This window comes from Nansenia antarctica, assembly GCF_963989245.1.
Source record: "Nansenia antarctica genome assembly, chromosome: 10".
Lineage (NCBI taxonomy): Eukaryota > Metazoa > Chordata > Actinopteri > Argentiniformes > Microstomatidae > Nansenia > Nansenia antarctica.
In genome coordinates this window covers 31195946-31216723 of record NC_137680.1, presented here as the reverse complement: position 1 = coordinate 31216723, position 20778 = coordinate 31195946, and the positions used below count along the sequence as shown (strand labels likewise).

Sequence of the window (20778 nt, the reverse complement as noted above, 5' to 3'; positions counted from 1 at the left end):
TCTGTGAGTGTTGCTGTAGCACAAAGACAAATGGGTTGTAGTTTTCCGCATTGCAGTTTGTGTTTTTGTAAACTGTTTCTATGTTGTTTCTATGTCTGAATACCTATACAAGTTTCAGCCATGAACTAAGTTGCTGTAGCTGAAGTATTTTTTATTTCTCTCTAGAAACTGATTTTTTATCTCAACCTAATATTTTAAATGGCATTATAGATTAACACATCCACAAATAATATAGAGTTGTAAGGTACGCTACATGTACTGTATACAAAGACATCAAATATATTGTTTTATACCATTTTAAGCCCTTGTGAAAAATGATTGAGATATTTTAAGAAAATTATACCATCTGTTATTTGAATTCAATGAATAATTTACAGGAGGGAATGGGTTTAGGATCTCACTATTACACACTATCCTTGCCAATTGAATAATGCATGATTATAGTTTTTCAAGGTATTGTAGATTTTGTTGGATTTGTCCAACCATGCCCATTGCAAATATAATGCAACTTATCATAGAGCCATTTTGGTCTGAATGTGTGTTCTGGGGGTTAGTGTATGGCAGATAATACTTAGATGTAAAGGATGGTGCAGATAATACTTAGATGTAAAGGATGGTGCAGATAATACTTAGATGTAAAGGATGGTGCAGATAATACTTAGATGTAAAGGATGGTGCAGATAATACTTAGATGTAAAGGAGTTCTCCCTTCTGAGGAGGTGCTGGACTGTTTAGCCCCGTGGAGGCAATAAAGGCACATAAGGAGTGCAGACACTCACTCACTCACACACACACACACACACACACACACACACACACACACACACACACACACACACACACACACACACACGCACACACACATGCACCAAGGACGTGTCGTCCATATAAGCATAGTAAGCAGTGCTTACCTAACGAAAAAATTAAAAAGGACAGTGAAAATATTTAAATAAAAGTGCATGTAACCGTTTGTTTGTTTTCATTAAAAGAGTCGTATTTTAGGTCCCAAGGCAGCAGGAGTCATTCATTTTGACGTTGCATTTTTAGCGCCACCTGCAGGAGTAAGCACTTCCTACTCTGCCTGCTTGCATTGCGTTGCATTATAAGCACTTCTCTCTCTGCTTTCCCTCGCGTACATTCGAATGCGTGAAAATGTCTTTTTAATTTTTTTCCGATGCCTCAGCCCGCTGTTTAATGTGGCCAGGGTAAGCATGCTTACCAGCCAATCAGTAGTTCTTTAATTCCGATAAGAGCTACTGATTGGATCTTATCACTTTCAAGTTCACTTAACATTTCACCTCTCGCCCGGCAGAATAGTTTATGCTAGCTAGCTTTCGCGCCGCAGCGCGAGATTTTTTTTACGCGTGCACGCGCATAAAACGCGCACTGGCGCTCAAAACAAAGACGTAATTTCACTTTACCCACGCAATACCTACTTAAACATGTGTGAGGATACGTAACGGCGTTTTGTGACAGAACTTTCACTTTCATTCATGAAATTCACATGCACAGATCAGCCTTATAACATGTCATGTTATATATATATAACGTTAGACAGGGAGCGCAGATGTATGTTTATGAACGATATGAGTCTGGGAGGGAAAAATCACAGTATACCCGCTAGAAAAAACTAGACTACACCACTGAAGTAGGCCTATGAGAGGACATGCACAAAACCGGCTAACGTTACTCATTAACTGTTTACACAAGTACAATCACAGTGTGACAGTCAGATGGAGCATTCGGTAAACAACAACAGCAAGGTAATGCTATCAGTTGAGTTAAAGAAAAACAGCTCTTACCTTTGAGGACACCAACATGAGCCCTGCTTACCCGTACCTCCGCCGTTCTGTTCGTGGTGATTTTAGAGGCAATAGATTATTTTTGCCCCGCGCATATTGCTATGAATAGTTCGAAGCTAGGTGCTTGCCATTAGGTGCGAGGCTGCTCGGTTAACCCATTAGCGGGAACATTATTAGTTGCACAAAATAGGCTGATTTAATTGACCATGAACATCAGAGACAGACATTACGAATGTTCATTTAAAATACTCCGGAAGCCCGGAAGTCCGGAAAACCGGAAGTCGGAAGTCCTCAGCATAATGCATTATCTGCAATACAACCGGATATTCAGGACGCAACTTTTTGCGCCCCGGCCGAGAAATAGACACAGCCAATTGGAGCGCTGCTACAGCTCACGTGTAAGCGAAAAGTATTTGGCCTGGCATAGACTTGCATTCGATCGGCGACCCGACTCCTCCCCCTATGTATTTTAACAGTGAATTTTACACACACACACAGATCAAATGTTTATTGTATTGGAGGATTTTTAATGAATGCTGATAGGCGCCGACAGAATATCAGCCGCATTTTGTGAATAAACAATGTTTATTTAAAAAAAAAACTTTTACAAATCGCAACTAGGAAGTGAAGGTGGGGAACTAGGAAGTGAAGGTGGGGGCGGCGCCCCAGCGCCCTCTATCGGCCAGCCGCCACTGGCTAGGGGGTTCCAGCAAGCCTGGTATGAGCGGTTTATATGATTTATATGATTTGCGAGGCTGGTGGCGATCTGTGCTTGTTTATATGGAATGGAATGGAATGGACTTTATTTGTCATTGCTACAGTACAGGTACCAAACAACGAAATTTAGGAGGGGTGGCTCCCCTCTTAGGAGGGGTGGCTCCCCTCTTTAGGAGGTTATATGGTTTGAGTACTGCTGTGCTGCTGGTTATGGCTTCTTATTTAAGACTTCCTCTGCTTTTACCTTTGAATAGGCCTGTGCCATTGTGTTTGGAGAGAGAGCTGCTTACTCAATCGCTGAGATAGGCCTAATGTCGCTGTCCGTGCCAGTGGTTCTGGACCAAAAGTGTTTGAGAGAGATAGAGAGGGGGGGTTTGTGATGTGATGTCAAGTGCCTGTGTGACAAAGTGTGAAAAGAAAGTGTGTTGTGAGTTTACTATGGAGGATGGAAACGGTGTGTGTCTGTGTTGTGCATGTGTGCGTTTGCGATGTTGAAACTGGACTTGTAGATTTCAGCAGGCTGGCTACTTGAAAAGATCTTGGTTCAAAAAAGATTGAACAATGAGCACCCCTGATATAGTCGAAACTGGCAACTGTTTTTTTGGTTTTTGGTAATCTGATCACAAAGTGACACTACAGTTTATTAGCGGGTTCTAGGGCATCAAAATTGCATTTCCTTGAAACTGCGTTCACTGATAGTGTGTATGTGTAATTATGTGTATTTCTATATCTTATGCTTACCCAATCTAAAAGCTCACGGCACGTGCCTGACATGCACACACACACGCACACACGCACACGCACGCACGCACGCACGCACGCACGCACGCACACACACACACACACACACACACACTCGCGCACACACACACACACACACACACACACACACAGGCGCACACGCCCAAAACAGACAAACACACTGCATAGCCACATGTGTCCTACAGATAGATCTGTAGATATGGCACGGGCATATACAGTACTCCCAAATTAACCACCAAACGCAGTTTTCCAATGTCACAGCTAAACTCCACATGACTACATAACAACTCTCTCCACCGAGTCATACTGTAATGTGACAGCAGCTGGTCAAACCGGGAACAAGTCGCCAACCAATCAAAATGTTCAGACTTTTATTTAGAAAAATGTAAGTAAATTTCAATGTAATCCCCACACCCACCCCTAGTTAACTATACCTATAACTATAACTAATATATAACTGTTAGTAGGTTCACAAAATTGATTGATTGATTGATTGAAGACTTTATTAGAAGATTTGCAGAAGTAGGTACATGAAAGTACATATTACATACAAGGTCAACTAACAGGATAAAAACCCAAGAAAGCCACTGGCTTATTTCAATTGGGGTCCTTGATTGAAAAACAAGCTGTGTTAGTTGACTAGCGAGTGTGTCATTGATTTCAAACAAGACTTTAACATGTATTTACATTTTTAAGAATAAAAGTCTGAACATTAAATCCGCTGCCGACTTGTTCCCGGTTTCACCAGCTGCTGTCACACATTCTGTCAGTCAACACTTTCTTGTGTTTTTGTCTCATTCACCAGCCACATGTTCTGGCAGGCAAGACAATAGTCAACTACAGTAGAATCCCGCCTTTACTCCCTTCCACACCTTGCAACTGCACCACAGCCTTCATCCAACATCTCCAAATCTTTACTTAGAGGAATCTTACTTTCTTCAGAGGATATATCAATTACATTTGTCACTGGGTTGACCTTAAAGAAGACATAAATATTTGATCAGCTTTAATTACCAACAAAGTAATGGCACATTGCGTTTTTTAATTATGAAATGAGAGGATTTTGTTGATGAAATGCTAGGGCCGTGCATGTTCCCTCTTTGCATTTGCACCTTGGGGTGATTATGAAGGAGAAGGTGTGAAGATTTGACACTCGGCAGATAGATTCATTTACTGCCGCTGCCGGACCTGGAGGTGATAATGAGGTCGAGGATTAAAAGTTGACAATCAGTTGGCCCGTGACGACGACTACCCCACCTCCTCCCGCCTTGTTAAAATACTGTTCCTCTTTTTTTTCTTCCTTTTACTGATCTCCTATGTAATTACACACTAATCTCTGCCTCTGAGAGAGAGAGAGCGAGAGAGAGAGAGAGAGAGAGAGAGAGAGAGAGAGAGAGAGAGAGAGAGAGAGAGAGAGAGAGAGAGCAGGGAAGACAGAGAGAGTGAAAGAGGGAGTGAGTGGGGGGAGTGAAAGGGGAGGAGAACGAGAGAGAAAGAGAGATTTTCCAGTTGCCTTTGTTTGAGTCTTCACTGCTTATTTGGTCATGCTTATAAAACTCAACATTAAAGAGATGCTACGGGATTTTGTTGTTGTTAATTCTCTACATCAAATTGTAAGTGTTGACTGTATGGTTCATAACGTCAATCGATTTCTTATCTCATCAGACCACACAGTCCTCAGATTAAGACCAACATAAGCTTTTGTTCATGGGAGTGGGGAGGTGTGCCCCTCTCTGTCCAATCAGGTGATTTCCTAATAATATTTCTGCCTATTTCGGGGACCCGTTTTTGGCTCTTACTAAGCACTCATTTGTAGAACTAGTGAAATTATACAAATGTCCCGTAGCGTCTCTTTAAAGCGGGGTACACACATAAGGATTTTCTAAATCTTAACCGAAATCTTATCTGAGACAGACCCCACACATGAAGATACAAAATCTTGGATTGAACAGCCTTGATCGTATTGCGTGTGCTGTGCGCCGATTTTCCCATTTCAGCACCCCACAGACATAAAGATGTTCGTTACGACAGACTCCAGACTCTCTAGAGTCTCGTTCCCCAAGCCAGAAATCTCGCGTGAACCCATCCTTTTAATATTGCCTTTATGGATATGATTTTGTTTGTGCCTTCTTTTCTCTTATTGACATGCATTAAGTGTTCCTTGATGTTTATTTGAAACATAGATATTGACAGGAGTGGAACTATGTACAAGCCTTCTGGGCTTCGTTCCCTCCTTGCACAATCTCTTGTGTGCTAAATAAATAAACTAAACTAAAACTAAACTAAATTACAAAATAATTAAATTAAGATTATTTAATGATTAAAGCACTTGGAGCCGCAACGTTTGCAGGAAAAGCGCTATACAAATAAAGTTATTATTATTATTATTATCTAACGTAGTACCCTGACTGACCTGTACGAGACAACCATGTGCGACAGGGCAAATAAAGTGCCGAATAACGAAAAGAAGAAGTCAGCTCACTTCTTGATTGGCTACATTCAGGGTTCGAGTTATAAGCTGATCTCTGTGGGGGTCTCCAAAATAACAGTGCGAAATGTTCTCATGCACGCGCGAATCATGCCCACACAGCGATGGGACTTACAAGTTTTAATTAGCTATAGGCAGTAGCGGATTAAGGTGGTCAGTGGCCCTAGGCTACTCCTTTGTTTTGTGTGAGGACCCCCCGCCCCCATACACAAGCCTCCCCCCTCCCCAAAATATACAACTCACGAGCACCCTGCACACACACCACTCATAATGCTTTACCATAAAACACTTAAACACTTTAATAACACAATAACACAACAGTGTTAATAATGCAAAGAATTAAAAAAAAAGTTCAGTGCATTCAGTTCTGTCTCTATTGCTCTCCTCTCCCGTTGTCTCTCTGTTACTGTCCTGTTGTCCGTCTCTCTGTTGCTCCCCTCAGCTCTAAATGACAGAAATGAATTAGCTAATTAGTTGGCATGTAAACATATAGTTAGGGTTGGGTACAGTTTGGGTTTTATTCGATACCGGTGACAAATCGATACTTTAAAAACGGTACCGGTACCGAAACATCATCCTCATCCTCATCCTCCTCCTCAAATACCAACATATCCTGACGCTACAGCTGCAGGCTACTCATTTCACCACATCAACAGCCCCACATGAAACAACAGCTATAAAAGCGATAGTCACACATGTATCTCGGCCAATAATTGTGTTATTTTTGCTATACAGAAGGAGCGAAAAATACATGTACACTAGGTTAGTAAAAAGTAAAAGCCACCTTACCTTTACTGAGACAAGATAGACCTGTTTGGTCTGTTTTCAGTAGGCTGCGGTCGCGGTCCTGGAACCCATGATGCTGACGTCCGATGTTCTTTCTTTATCCAAGATTGGATGAACGGGAGAGGGTCAAAAAATTGCCTTTTTTTGGGCGGCATGGTAGCTACTGTATGTATATACTCCTGTATAGCTAATGAATGAATGTTTGCTTCTCAATAATAGGCTAGGTGCACGATCTCACTACTTCCTGAAAGGCAACTGGTATATGAACATATCCTGTCTCACTCTATTGGTTTAATTGATTAATCAGCTGTGCACTGTGTGTTCCAACGGTTTACCGCACAGCTGATTAATCAACCTTTTGCTGTTGCACAATATTCTACTGCGCCCCATGGTGTCTTGGTGGTGAAGTGCAGGCAGTCAAAGGCCTACTGTCATTCACAGGAGATTAATGGTGCGCGTAGCTCTTTTGGAAAACGTGTTTATTTTACAATATTTATAATATAAATTAAATAATATTCATTACATTGACATTTTGATCAAATAATAGTTGTGGTAATGTATTATTAGCGACCCCCACAGATTTTTGATTTTACTGCCTTCATGGGAGCTCAGAGAGTCTCAGACCATCTCTATGGGAGCTCAGCTCCCATTGGCTCCCACATAACTCGAACCCTGGCTACATTCCATCCACGTTTAGTTGGACTCGCGAGCAGGGTTGCCAGATGGGAATGACATTTTCCACCCTAACCACAGTCTAAAACTGCTAATTTCACCAAACAATCTGGCAACCCTATGATTTCTGGTCGTAAGTATTGAACACATTTGACATTTACGATTGCCGGCCACGCCCATTTTCCGAGCAGGTTGTCGGGAGAGTTGATTGCACAATTGAAGAGAATTGACTCTTAACACACCTCACACCACAGGATTTTGTTATAGGAAAATGTTAAGATCCATCTGATAATCGGGCGTTTTCTGTCGTTTTCAGACATCCGTTTTCAGAATCAGGATCAAGTTTATTGTGCGCACACACACACACACACACACACACACACACACACACACACACACAGACACACACACACACACACACACACTCACACACACACAGACACACACAGACACACACACACACACACACACACACACACACACATACGAGCACACACACAAACGCACAAGCACACACACACACACACACACACACACAAACGCAGGAGCACACACACACACACACACACACACATGCAAACGCACACACACACACACATACATGCACATGCACACACACACACACACACACACACACATGCAAACGCACACACACACACACACACACACACACACACACACACACACACACACACACCCGTTATACAAGTATAAGAGAGTAAAAATCCTTAGGCTTCATTTCCTCGACATTGCAGCAACAAGCGGGAAAAAAAGGCCAATAGTTATATTTTTAAAAAACGACAAATAAGACAAGAGACAATTGAGCAATATTATAATAGCAATAATAGAAAATAATACAAATAACACGAGTAGGAGTACGTCTTCCCTTTCGGGTGCCGCTGTATCTCCACTGTCCCCCACGCACCCTCACCCTCACCCTCACCCTCACCCTCAGCTGCCCCACTCCTGAGTTAACCTTTACTGTAGGCAGAGGGAAGCCCAGGCATGGAGGCCTCTTTAGCATAATGAGTGTGTTCATCAAAGCCCTGCCGTGTGTGCGAGGCCCGGTGGATCCACTCACACGCCATCTCACACACTCCCACACCCGTTCCCCACGGGGCCCCTGTGGTCCCAGGCAGGGGCCGCCCTCGGACCTCATTTGAGGATGAAATCGTTTGTCTGACCAGGATGTCATCTATAATTAATGGCCACTTGTGAGTGTAATTTAGAGAGATCTCACCTGTGGCCCTGTCCCCAGCTCAGCAGGAACTTACACACATAGGCATGAAAGCATGCGCGCACACACACACACACACACACACACATACACACACACAAACGCACAAGCACACACACACACACACACACACACACACATGCAAACGCACACACACTTTTGCTCATGTCCTGAAGCCTCTCAGAGCGCCCTCTGATTCCAGAACCAGCTGCTTTATACCACAGTATCGGTACTGCTCTCCTACCTCTCCATAAACCTCAGCCCTATATCGAGTCCTCTCACCCCCCTATAGCGTTCCCCAGCCCATGTTGGGTCCCCCAGCCTCTCTCTCTCTCTCTCTCTCTCTCTCTCTCTCTCTCTCTCTCTCTCTCTCTCTCTCTCTCTCTCTCTCTCTCCATGGCCCCTGCAGAGCCACCAGCTGTCAACAGTGTTCCCTCCCCACACCTTCCTGCTGCATCATGTCCAGGTCTGTGTGGTGAGATATGTAAATTCACAGCATATACGGCAGATTTGTATGTACATTTACATTTTACATTTACATTTTAGACATTTAGCAGACGGCTTTACCCAAAGCGACTTACAAACAAGTACGTTTGTCTAAGTAAGTGAATCATCTATACGTCAGTCATCATAAGAAAAATACATCTATGCTAGGACCAGGGGCCATTGGCAGTCACAATTCTATGCTATGATGATTTTTTGTCTAAACATATATATATATATATATATATATATATATATATATATAGCCTACAGTATGTTTTATTTTGAAATCTGTAAGAAAGCAAGTCTGTAAAAAAGTCTAAGACATCATTTTTGCTGACCTTAGCCATAGCCCTGTGCGATATCACGAAAGCGCCCAAAGACCATTTGGCTGCAGTTAAAACAAACACTGCTCTTATCCATTCTGCTCGTTGTACCGCTTTAGGAGAGGGGCAGCCAGACAATACGACAGGCCATCTCTCAACCTGCCAGTCCGCGTTCTAGCCCTCAGGGCGGTGTCATGTTAAACAAAACAGTGCATTGATGCAATGCACAAAGAGTTGGTTATGTCAATGTGATATTTATCACCTCTGATCAAGAAGAAATTAGTGTGAAAATAAGTTCATAGATCATCGCGGGTTAGATTAAGTGTCAGAGGGAAAAATCAATGGCTCGGTGCCTTGATGCTAACCGTGGACAGTGGGAAGAGCATTAAAAGGTGCTAGGGCCTCAGGATAGCCATGCAACACTGAAGCCTGTTTGCCTTTGACACCATGTAATATCGTGTGACGAGATGTCGAGAGTAGATGAGTTGACTGATGAGGATAGAGCAGGGGCATAGTACTCTGGTTTATGCTCTGGGAGCTTCTTTAGTGGTTGGTGAAACCCGAGGCACTGTTTTCTTTGCCGTTTTAGCTGTAACTACAACTGGGCCATCATGCGTCAGTGTTAGGTTATCGCTGTGCTTTGCATACACTCATGATAAAACCATTGTTGATGTTTTGTGGCTAAGTGAATTGTTTGTGTACGTGCTGCATACATACAGTACAGTACATTTCTAATACAATTTGCCTGTTTGCAAAACATTAATTCACAGCATACAGTATATATGTACACACAGATATGCGACATTTATATTACCCTATTGCTTAATGAAACCGTTGTACATTACACTTTTATTGTCCTCGTTGTAAAGTCACGTTAAAAGTATCAACCTGTTCCGACGATGCTGGTGTTTAGATTTCCCATCGACCCGCCAGTGTTGGGGATGCTCCGTGTTCCAGTCTGTCAGACTAGTCTCGTGCTGAGCACCAGCTAACAGATAAAGGATGGGAATCCGATCCGGGCCAATGCGATGCTCCTAATTATCTAATGAACAGAGAGATAAGCCTGTGATTTGTTGCCATGATGCTCTTGTTAGGTTAAGTGGAGAGAATCGACAGGACAGTCAGATGACTCTTATCTATTCCCATGTTTAACTACATGGAGTAGGCTTGATACTTTAAAAGTGCTGCGTTGTTTGGTATTGGTTATATTGTTCTGTAAAAGAGAGAACTTGCTGTGTATGTAATGTTCTGTTTTTTGGTGTGTTTATTTTGCAATCTTGTAGACATGCTGCATTACTAGTATGGTTGTAGACATACTGCATTACTAGTATGGTTGTAGACATACTGCATTACTAGTATGGTTGTAGACATACTGCATTACTAGTATGGTTGTAGACATGCTGCATTACTAGTATGGTTGTAGACATGCTGCATTACTAGTATGGTTGTAGACATGCTGCATTACTAGTATGGTTGTAGACATGCTGCATTACTAGTATGGTTGTAGACATGCTGCATTACTAGTATGGTTGTAGACATACTGCATTACTAGTATGGTTGTAGACATGCTGCATTACTAGTATGGTTGTAGACATGCTGCATTACTAGTATGGTTGTAGACATGCTGCATTACTAGTATGGTTGTAGACATGCTGCATTACTAGTATGGTTGTAGACATACTGCATTACTAGTATGGTTGTAGACATGCTGCATTACTAGTATGGTTGTAGACATGCTGCATTACTAGTATGGTTGTAGACATGCTGCATTACTAGTATGGTTGTAGACATGCTGCATTACTAGTATGGTTGTAGACATGCTGCATTACTAGTATGGTTGTAGACATGCTGCATTACTAGTATGGTTGTAGACATGCTGCATTACTAGTATGGTTGTAGACATGCTGCATTACTAGTATGGTTGTAGACATGCTGCATTACTAGTATGGTTGTAGACATGCTGCATTACTAGTATGGTTGTAGACATGCTGCATTACTAGTATGGTTGTAGACATGCTGCATTACTAGTATGGTTGTAGACATGCTGCATTACTAGTATGGTTGTAGACATGCTGCATTACTAGTATGGTTGTAGACATGCTGCATTACTAGTATGGTTGTAGACATGCTGCATTACTAGTATGGTTGTAGACATGCTGCATTACTAGTATGGTTGTAGACATGCTGCATTACTAGTATGGTTGTAGACATGCTGCATTACTAGTATGGTTGTAGACATGCTGCATTACTAGTATGGTTGTAGACATGCTGCATTACTAGTATGGTTGTAGACATGCTGCATTACTAGTATGGTTGTAGACATGCTGCATTACTAGTATGGTTGTAGACATGCTGCATTACTAGTATGGTTGTAGACATGCTGCATTACTAGTATGGTTGTAGACATGCTGCATTACTAGTATGGTTGTAGACATGCTGCATTACTAGTATGGTTGTAGACATGCTGCATTACTAGTATGGTTGTAGACATGCTGCATTACTAGTATGGTTGTAGACATGCTGCATTACTAGTATGGTTGTAGACATGCTGCATTACTAGTATGGTGACATGTGTGGTGCAGTCGCTAGTGTCCAAAATACACCTCAGAGTAGACTCCAAAGTAGACTCCTCTTGAAATGTAAACAGAGAGATATGTTCCACCTGGCAACCAAATGTTAAATGTCTTTAGGGTCACCGTGAGTCAGATGTGAGATGTCCTAAAAACAAACAAACCCAAACATTCTCATCTCACTACGGTCTGTCCATTGGTGAGCCTGGAACGCTCACTAATAAACAATAATAATCACTCAGCTTCAGCCGCACCATAAGCGGCTGGGCTTTGTTTTTGAATAGGCTCGTGAAGAAAGCCACCTAATTTGTTTGCTTGCAAATATGCTCACGTCTGTATTTGTGTTTTGTCGGAGAGAAGGGTGCTTATGTGTATTCCCCCTCAGCTGAACCAGACATGTTGCCACTAAGCACACAGATTGATGGTGAGGTTTTCACGTGGAGCCTTGGGCAGCTGTTGTAAGTCATGTTGGAGAGATGCTGTACTTGTTGTTGTGTAGGCCCTCTCAGCATGATCCAATGTCCCCCCCTCTCTCCCTCCACTCCTCTCCCGCACCTATTGACCATGTTGCACGTTATAAATCAACAGCCTGGGTTATCCTGAAGTGGCTAATGAAAGCTCATTTATAACATTGGCTAAATGGTCCTGACAAAACTCCTAATGAGGAAATCAATAATTCAGTGATTGTTACTCTGCTTATACTAATACATCCCGCTTGTAGGGCTTTGATTCCAGCTAAGAGAAGCTCATTTTTTATTGTATTCAGTTCTGCATGTCAGCACTGTTGTCCTTTTTCTTTCTTTTTTTTCTTTTCAGCCCGTAATAAATCTCCTGTTGTGGTTAATACCAAAAAAGGTGATGGCTGTGACAAACACATACAGCTTTCAAACAAATGTACAAAATATAGATTTACCTATAGAAATATTAAAACCAAACCCATATAATGTATACAGTGTATCCCTTGGGATAGGCTGGAACAGTATTCAGAAAGAAAGCAATATATTGTACTGTGGAAAGCAGTCGACCACCATTGATTGATGCCTGTATAAATTCACTGATTACACATAGGTGCTCTTTTTCAGTGGGCAACATGTACATGAATCTACTAAAAAGTATCTTATATTTAGCCTTCAAAGACACTGCTTGTTTGGGGGTAGAGATCTAGATCTGCTTGTTTGGGGTACCTACAGTACAAGAGGTTTGGTTGTCTTCTTTGTTGATAGATATGATCTGCCCTTACTTAATTCATGCTCAAAGGGAGATGCTAAAAACGTTATTAGGAATCTTTCAAGGCTCACTAACTCTGGGCAGAGTGCAATAACTTTAGACAAGTAATCTTCTCTGGCTAAACTGTGGCCACCAGACCGTTTGGAAATATTGATCTAGCATGAAGTCCATTTAGACCTCGGGAGTCTATACAAGAAACCCTGTCCTCCTAGAAATCATGTCCTCATACTTTGTTGACCACTGTTCCATGTTGTGTATTTTCATTTTCCTCAGGGTATTGCAACAAACAATTCTCACTTAGACGCTAGTACCTTTTATATTTCTATTATATTTGATAGTCAGAATTGAATTTGGGGTGTTAAAAAGCATTGCGGTGGCTGTGAAATGGTACTGTAATTGCAAATGCAACAATCCCAGTTTCAGTGTGTCTTATGCGCCGTGTTCTTTCCTTTTGGCTTAGATTGCACAAAAGATGCAGACTGGTGAACACAAAATGGAAAGAAAAAAAGAAAGAAAGAAAAAGTTTACACTCCATGTTGACATGACTATCTGATTTCTTATCAGAAATAAAATAATGTTAAGTAATAGAGCTGAATTTAAAGTATCATATAATGCTAGAGACAGATGGTGTCTTAATCAGGGTCAATGACCATCATCAGGCTTAGCTCTGGCAGTGTGTGTCCCAGGTAACCAGGGGGGCAGCACCCCAGTCCACAGTTAATTGACGGGGCAGTTAAATTACCCTCTCATGCCCCTTGCTGTGTTCTAATGCTAGGTACCCACTACCAACCCCACGTGCTCTAGTGTCTGCCCACCTAATCGGCTTAATGTTTGCCTTCGGGATTTAGCGTGTGTGAGGCATTATGATTAATGAATGGAGCTATACAGTTTATGAATATGGATGTGTTATGTTATCGAGCAAAGGAGGAGGCCTACTTTCAGCAGACTTCCCTATTGACATTCTGACATATTGTCCCTGAATCAAAGCTATTATACACTGAATAGACTGTCTTTTTCTTTTCTTTTTTATCCCAGAATGACTGGCACTCATAAGCACCTTTTTGTATGACTGTATGGCAGTGCTGTACTGTTGATGTGGTGAGAAGACAGTTCTCTGTTTCCTCTTAGTCCCCTTACACGGCTTGTTGTCTTGTTTTTCAGAACCAAAAACAAACTGTGGTACTTTGAGTTTGGCACTTCGGAGACCTTCTCGGCCACATGTAAGAAGCTCCATGACTTTCTGGAGGTCGAGGTAAATAAAACCTTCATGCTGTCTATTTTGGGAGATTGGGATTACCACTCGACAAACACTCATCCGCAAATATTTTGTGGAACCTTTTGATTTCATCAGGAGTCAACATTTGATTTGATCACACTGCACATAGTTACTTTGTAATAGACAGATGAGCTAGTAACCTGAAACCACACGTGTTCTCAACTGTACAGCCAAAATACAGTCTTTGATCAACATTTCGTGAGCTTAGAATTATACCGTTCTATCTCCGTCTAGGGTAGTTCAGAGATATTGAGCGTCAACATTTTTACATTCCATTATGTTTTGTGAGATGGAACCTTTGTATTTTATTAGTTTCTAACTAAAAAAGGTCAACATTTTAAAAATAACACCACACAGGCATTAATAAACACCTAATGGATCAGAATATGTAAAAAACTCAATTTTGAAAAAACTAACCCTAACCCAAAATTTGAGATATAGAACCTTATAATTCTAACCTCACGATTTGTAGGAAAGCATGTAAAACAGATCATTTGATTTACAAACTAAACACCTAGGAATAAAGCTCCTGTGAGAATCATCACTAATCTACTGCACACCATTAAAAGACTCTGGGCAGTCACCCCCCTGATCCACAAATAGCCTCAATTTGTACCAATTTCACTCTGGTGAAGTGTTGAAGAAGGGAGGGGGGCGCTTCCCTCTCACTCTCTCTAACTCAACCTCAGCCCAACTCACAGGTAATTATCCCTGCACGACCCTGCTGTGTGTGATATTGAGTGATAATGAAGGTGGTGTCTATCCGATCCATCTCCTCCTTGCAGCCATCCACACAGTGCAGAGGTCTTCATTAATTAGCAGTGGATGGGTACTATTTAGCTACGGTAGGGGAGAAGGTATGGGTGGGGGAATATAGACCCTGTCTCAAACTGCAGTAGTGTGTACTACTCTGAGTGTACACTAAGAAATGGCCTGGCAGAAGGGCTAAAGGGAACACGGTTGGTGGCAGGTCCCCTTCTTCTCCCAGCTTGTCAAAGATCAAACGGCTTCGACAAGTGTTGTAAATCAAGGCGAGCGAACGCTGAGGAGGTATTTTAAAATCATAACATAGTGAATGGGTTATGATAGAGTTGCCATGTTGTGTTGAGTTTTGTGACTGACGGTATGTACACTGTTCACTGTCAAAGTAAAATATATTTGAATTCCCTTCCTCCCTCCCTCCCTCTCCTCTGCCTCTCTTCTTACTTTATTTCCTGACCCTTGTACTTTGTGAAGTGTGACGGCATCACTCTGGACTTAAGCACAATCTCTCTAGAAGGCATCGCCATTCTGAACATACCCAGCATGCACGGCGGTTCCAACCTGTGGGGAGAGAGCAGGAAGAGGCGTTCTAACCGCCGGGCAGGAAAGAAGACCCTGGACAAGAGGACCACCATCATGGACCCTAAAGAGCTGATGTATGCTGTTCAAGGTAACTTGAAGATACTATTCTAGTCTTCTTCTTCTTCTTTTAGTTTCTCTGAAGCGTGGTGGTTATATGACAGTTTCCCATTTCTTTACACAGTCCTTTGCGTTTCTGTTGAACACTGCGAGGTCTTTTGAGCCGCAGGGGTTGGGTAGTAGAGGGCAGACAAGGCAGAGCTCCATAGTGTGGGCTGCTCCTCCACGTCCACAGGGGGTCGGGCCGGTCTTGTAGCCCCGTCTAACCAGAGCAGCCCTGGGTCGTCCTGTTCTCCTTCTGAGGCGGTTGAGTGTTTTCCACTGAGCCCATGGTGACTATTCTGGTAGTATACTGCAACTTCAACTATGTAGAAACATAATTACTTCAAAAAAATAAAACATTATATAGCTTATTTATTTTACACAGATACATCTGTGTTAGATCTAGTTTAAAACCAAGCGTAGACGCCAGTCCATTTCCACTCCATATCTGCTCCCTTGTTATTTGTTTTAAATGACTTTCTGGTCTGATTTTTGGTGAACTTTTTTTTTTTCTCCCTGCCATAAATATTTCACCAGTGACAAGTTGAATCACCGCAGGGTAGACAGATATTGTTTGGGATGAAGGGGTATGGTTTAACGTCACTGCTTGGCACTGTCACCTGAGTGGTAATGGGTTCGGTAGGTGGCAGTGGACAGGCTTGGCTAATAGGAGCAGACTGAAGAGGGTCTGTGTGACGCTCGCAGCCATGGTGCTGCCCGTGGCAGCGGGCACAGTCACACCCCTGAATACATTTACGTCAAAAGGGAACCCATCAATGGGGGATGTGTGAATGAACAGAGATGGCTGTGAATGAGCTGTTCTCAGGTCGACTGAGAGATGATCAAAATGGTCAACTGTCTAGAGAGAGCTACTCTATAGGCTTATGGGCTGATAATTGCTGCCGTAAATAGGCGTTTACACAGGTTTAGACCCGCTCTGGTCTCGACACTTGAACACAGTGCAACTGATCAAGCCTATTTCCATCAGAGTTATTCCATCAGATTTATCTTATTTTCAGAAAAAAAACAGACCGGCCAGGACTTTTTTTTTCTCCAGCTGGTTCATGTCACAGGCTGCTTTCCTGTAGTTTCCAGAAACCATAAGAGGGTATATCTCGAGAGTACAGGACCTAAGATTCACAATATGAAATCAGAATCAAGCTTGAAATGTGACGAGTCAAGCGTGAGTCAACAAGGATCTGTAGACATGGCTGCCACTGTGATCCCCGATGAGACTTCACTGTTTGGAACATAACCAACAGGCATAGATACAGGCTCTCTGAAGCCTCCTCCTGAGGCGGAGTTATATGTGACAGCAGCTGGTGGAACCGGGAACAAGTCGGCAGCCGATCAAATGTTCAGACTTTTATTCTGAAACATGAAAAATGTAACTCCATCTCAACGTTGTTAAAAATCAATGACACACTCGCACACTCCTCAACGAACACAGCTTGTTTTGTGAGCCTGCTAACAATGTAAAGAACTAGATAGTAGTGGGGATTGCTCACCGAATCCATTGCATTGTAATATTGTGCCTCGACTAGAAAGTTTGTCATTGATTTTCAACACAACGTTGACATTTTTCTGAATGAAAGTCCGAACATTTTGATCGGCTGCCGTCATCATACTGTACTCATCATGACCATGTGTCCATTTTTCACTGTCAAGTACATAATTGTATCGAGGATGTTTCCATGAATTAGTACCACTGTGATGTACACTGGATATTAGGTATCCCATTGATCACACTTTGATGTATCTTCCTCAGTTAAAACCAAAGTACCAAATCCATTATCCGCCTGTGTGCTGCTGCTGCTGCTGCAGTGGAGCATCGAGGAGATTCTACCCGCTCTTTAATTTCAGTCAATACGAGTCAAGCACTGATGAATGCACCCATTTGGATCATGCATGTTCTTTCTAATATCCCACGCCGCCGTTCATTTCTCTTCCAGTCCTCTCCTCTACGGCCTGGGTTAAACCAGATCCTCCATGCCGGATCAGGGCCGGATCATGGTCCTGTGAGGCCCCGGGAGCATGTCTTTTGGAGCACCCCACCGCCCCTGCTGCTTTCCTATATTGGTCGTATTCAAAATGTCCCTCCAGTATTTAATAATAATCATCATCATAATAATAATCAAATTCAAAATCAAATCAAATTTTATTTGTATAGCGCATTTCTTACAAGATGTAACTCAATGCGCTTAAACAATAATAATACATTAGACTTATATAACGCTTTTCTAGACACTCAAAGACGCTTTACAAACTGAAAAGATCGAGTAGTAATAATAAAAAGAAACAAAAGGTAAATAGACGAAAGTATAGGGGCCTAATTAAGGTAGTGCTGGGGACACATGGGAAGGGGAGGGGGAGAGGGTCAACTGGTGAAGGCAAGCTTGAAGAGGTGGGTTTTGAGGGCCCGTTTAAATGTTGGGAGGGTGTTGTGGATGTGGTGTTGTGGATGTGGTTGGGGAGGGCGTTCCAGAGGGACGGGGCTGCGGCTGAAAAAGCCCTATCGCCCCAGGTCCGGAGCTTGGTCCTGGTGGTCTTGAAGGTGGTTTGGTCGTCAGACCTGTGGCAACGGGGGGGGGTTGGTGTGGAGGGAGACGAGGTCGGCAAGGTAGGAGGGGGCCAGATTGTTGATGGATTTGTAAGTGGTGAGTAGGATTTTGAATTGGATCCTGTATTTGACCGGGAGCCAGTGTAGGTTTTGGAGGACAGGGGTGATGTGGTCACGGCGGCGAGTAGAGGTGAGCAGACGGGCAGCAGAGTTCTGGACGTATTTACGCTCCCCATCATGTTTCTGCGTGAGATCTGCCGTCTATAGCACTGCCCTTTGTCCGCTGGTGCAAGGCAAGCATGGGTGATCTGGGTTCTGCACTCTTTTCGTGTCCCCCTATTCCTCCAGAGTGCTCCCAGTCACCAAACCCCTAAGTAAAGCCACCGAGCTTGCTGGACAAAAGGTTTGCATGCAAAACAGTACACACAACCTGTTGAGGGTGAGTACAGTAGCCACTGTCGAGAAACCTTCTGCCCATTTGACAATTATACAGTTCAGAAATCCATCGTTGAAATCTTTCCACCAAGTGCTCTATCTCGGACTGAAGCTAGCAAGCTACCCAGCTTTTCACTGCGGTTTTGGAAGGGGACTGCTACTCTTTCAATAAGCACTGACTTAACAACGTCACTGGAGGTGCTTTGCCATAATGCAGGGTCAGTGACCTCATAGCACCAGGAATGGCTTGAATGATGAATGAATGAATGGTCTTTATTGTCATTGATATAGTACAGGTACCATACAACGAAATTTGGGAGGGGGGGCTCCCCTGGTGCTAGGAAAAAAATACTAAAAACAAGAAGGGAAAAGAGCTGGTTTACATAAATAAAGGCTATATACACTATCCACTATACTATACTATACAAATAAAACACTGTGCTGTACTCTATGCTATGCTATAAATATCCTAACATTTCCTATCTCTGAACCTTATGTACCCGAGGGTTGTCATATTGCACATAGTATTATTGCACATTCATTTAAAGTGTCGCAGTTTGCAGGTTTGAAATGTTCACAGTTGTGTTTCAGTATTGCACTTGATTACAATCTAGTAGCTGCCATCGAATTGTCTAGATTGTCCAGGGCCTAGAACCTAGGTCTTTGCTGTGTTCAGGGCCTGAATGGCCCTGGGGTAGAAGCTGAGCTTCAGTCTATTTGTCCTTGCGGACATGGTCCTGAACCGCCTGCCCGAGGGCAGCCGAACAAAGTGTTCGTTCCCAGGGTGGGATGGGTCTCTGGAGATTTTGGAGGCCTTCCTGAGGCAGCGTGTGTTGTACAGCTCTTCCAGAGAGGGGAGGGGGGCGCCGATGATCTTCTGGGCCGATCTCACGACTCTCTGTAGCGCTTTCCTCTCTGCGGCTGTGCAGCTGGAGAACCACACGCAGATGCAGTAGGTGAGGATGCTCTCCACTGTGCAGCGGTAGAAGGTCACAAGCAGCTCCTGTTTGAGGTGGTATTTCCTGAGGACTCTCAGGAAGTAGAGCCGCTGTTGTGCCTTCTTGATGATGGCTGCTGTGTTGGTCTTCCAGGACAGGTCATCCTGTATGTGCACCCCCAGGAATCGGAGGGTTGAGAATCTCTCCACGCTTGGTTGCTGATTTGATTCCCTGACCTGCCCAACTGTTACTGAGGTGGAAATGATGGCTCTTGTATACCATTAGCTATTGAAGGTTCACCTTCAAAGGATGGCTCTGGAGGTGTGACAACATTACTAGAAACTGAACTAGTGCTGCCGCTTCGTTATTACTATCAGAGGGTTTTTGAAAGAAGTTGGCAATGAAGTGGAACACTTTGAAGCAAAACCGCCTCTCTTGCCTCCTTTTCTTTTTTGGCTTTCCTTTTAGAAGCACCACTATTCCAAAGTTTGTGGTCTATATTTCAGAACTTTATGGCTGTGGCTTCTTTTCCTACTATAAAATGTCTTATATAACTGCCTGACAGAGATAATTATGTTGCTTGAAATTCAAAAGATCCTTTTTTTTCATTGGCTGAAAAACCAACAGTATCTACCTACAGTAGTCGCCATCAACCATTAATTCCCGCAAAAAAATCAATCAGTTTGGTGTTATGGATGAAGGAAGAAATGTTCAGCTTGGACCTGGGAAGGACCTGGTGATTTGCGTGCCTGTTTCCCTGAAGGTGTGCCCAAGGTGAGAGCCCAAACTTGTCAGATCAGAGAATGGAGTATTAGAGGTCCCTGTTAACACAGGAGTGCATTAGCCTAGCCCGGGGGCGGGGGGGGCGGGGGGGCTGCTCTGCCTCGCCGAGGACCGAATGTGGAGCGTGGAGCATGGATCAAACTGGGGGGGGGGGAGGGGGGGAGGGGGGGGCGGGGGTAGAGAAAAACTCTGACCTTTCTGGAGCTGTTAAGTCGTCCCGCTGGTGACGCCAGGAGACAAGCCCCTCAGGTGGAAGGGAATGGCTGCGGGGTG

At 43.2% G+C, this 20778-nt stretch overlaps 1 protein-coding gene across 2 annotated transcripts in view; it reads left to right on the top strand.

Annotated features, from left to right (window-relative positions):
- dgkb (diacylglycerol kinase, beta) overlaps positions 1-20778 on the top strand; it is a gene marked incomplete at its 5' end in the record, with an annotated part of 54521 nt that overhangs the window by 28274 nt on the left and 5469 nt on the right. For both annotated transcript variants that reach the window (XM_080540040.1, XM_080540041.1), the window contains 2 exons: positions 14232-14322; positions 15583-15778. In XM_080540040.1, coding sequence (XP_080396166.1) covers positions 14232-14322; positions 15583-15778 — 287 coding nt within the window. The remainder of the gene's footprint in view (positions 1-14231; positions 14323-15582; positions 15779-20778) is intronic.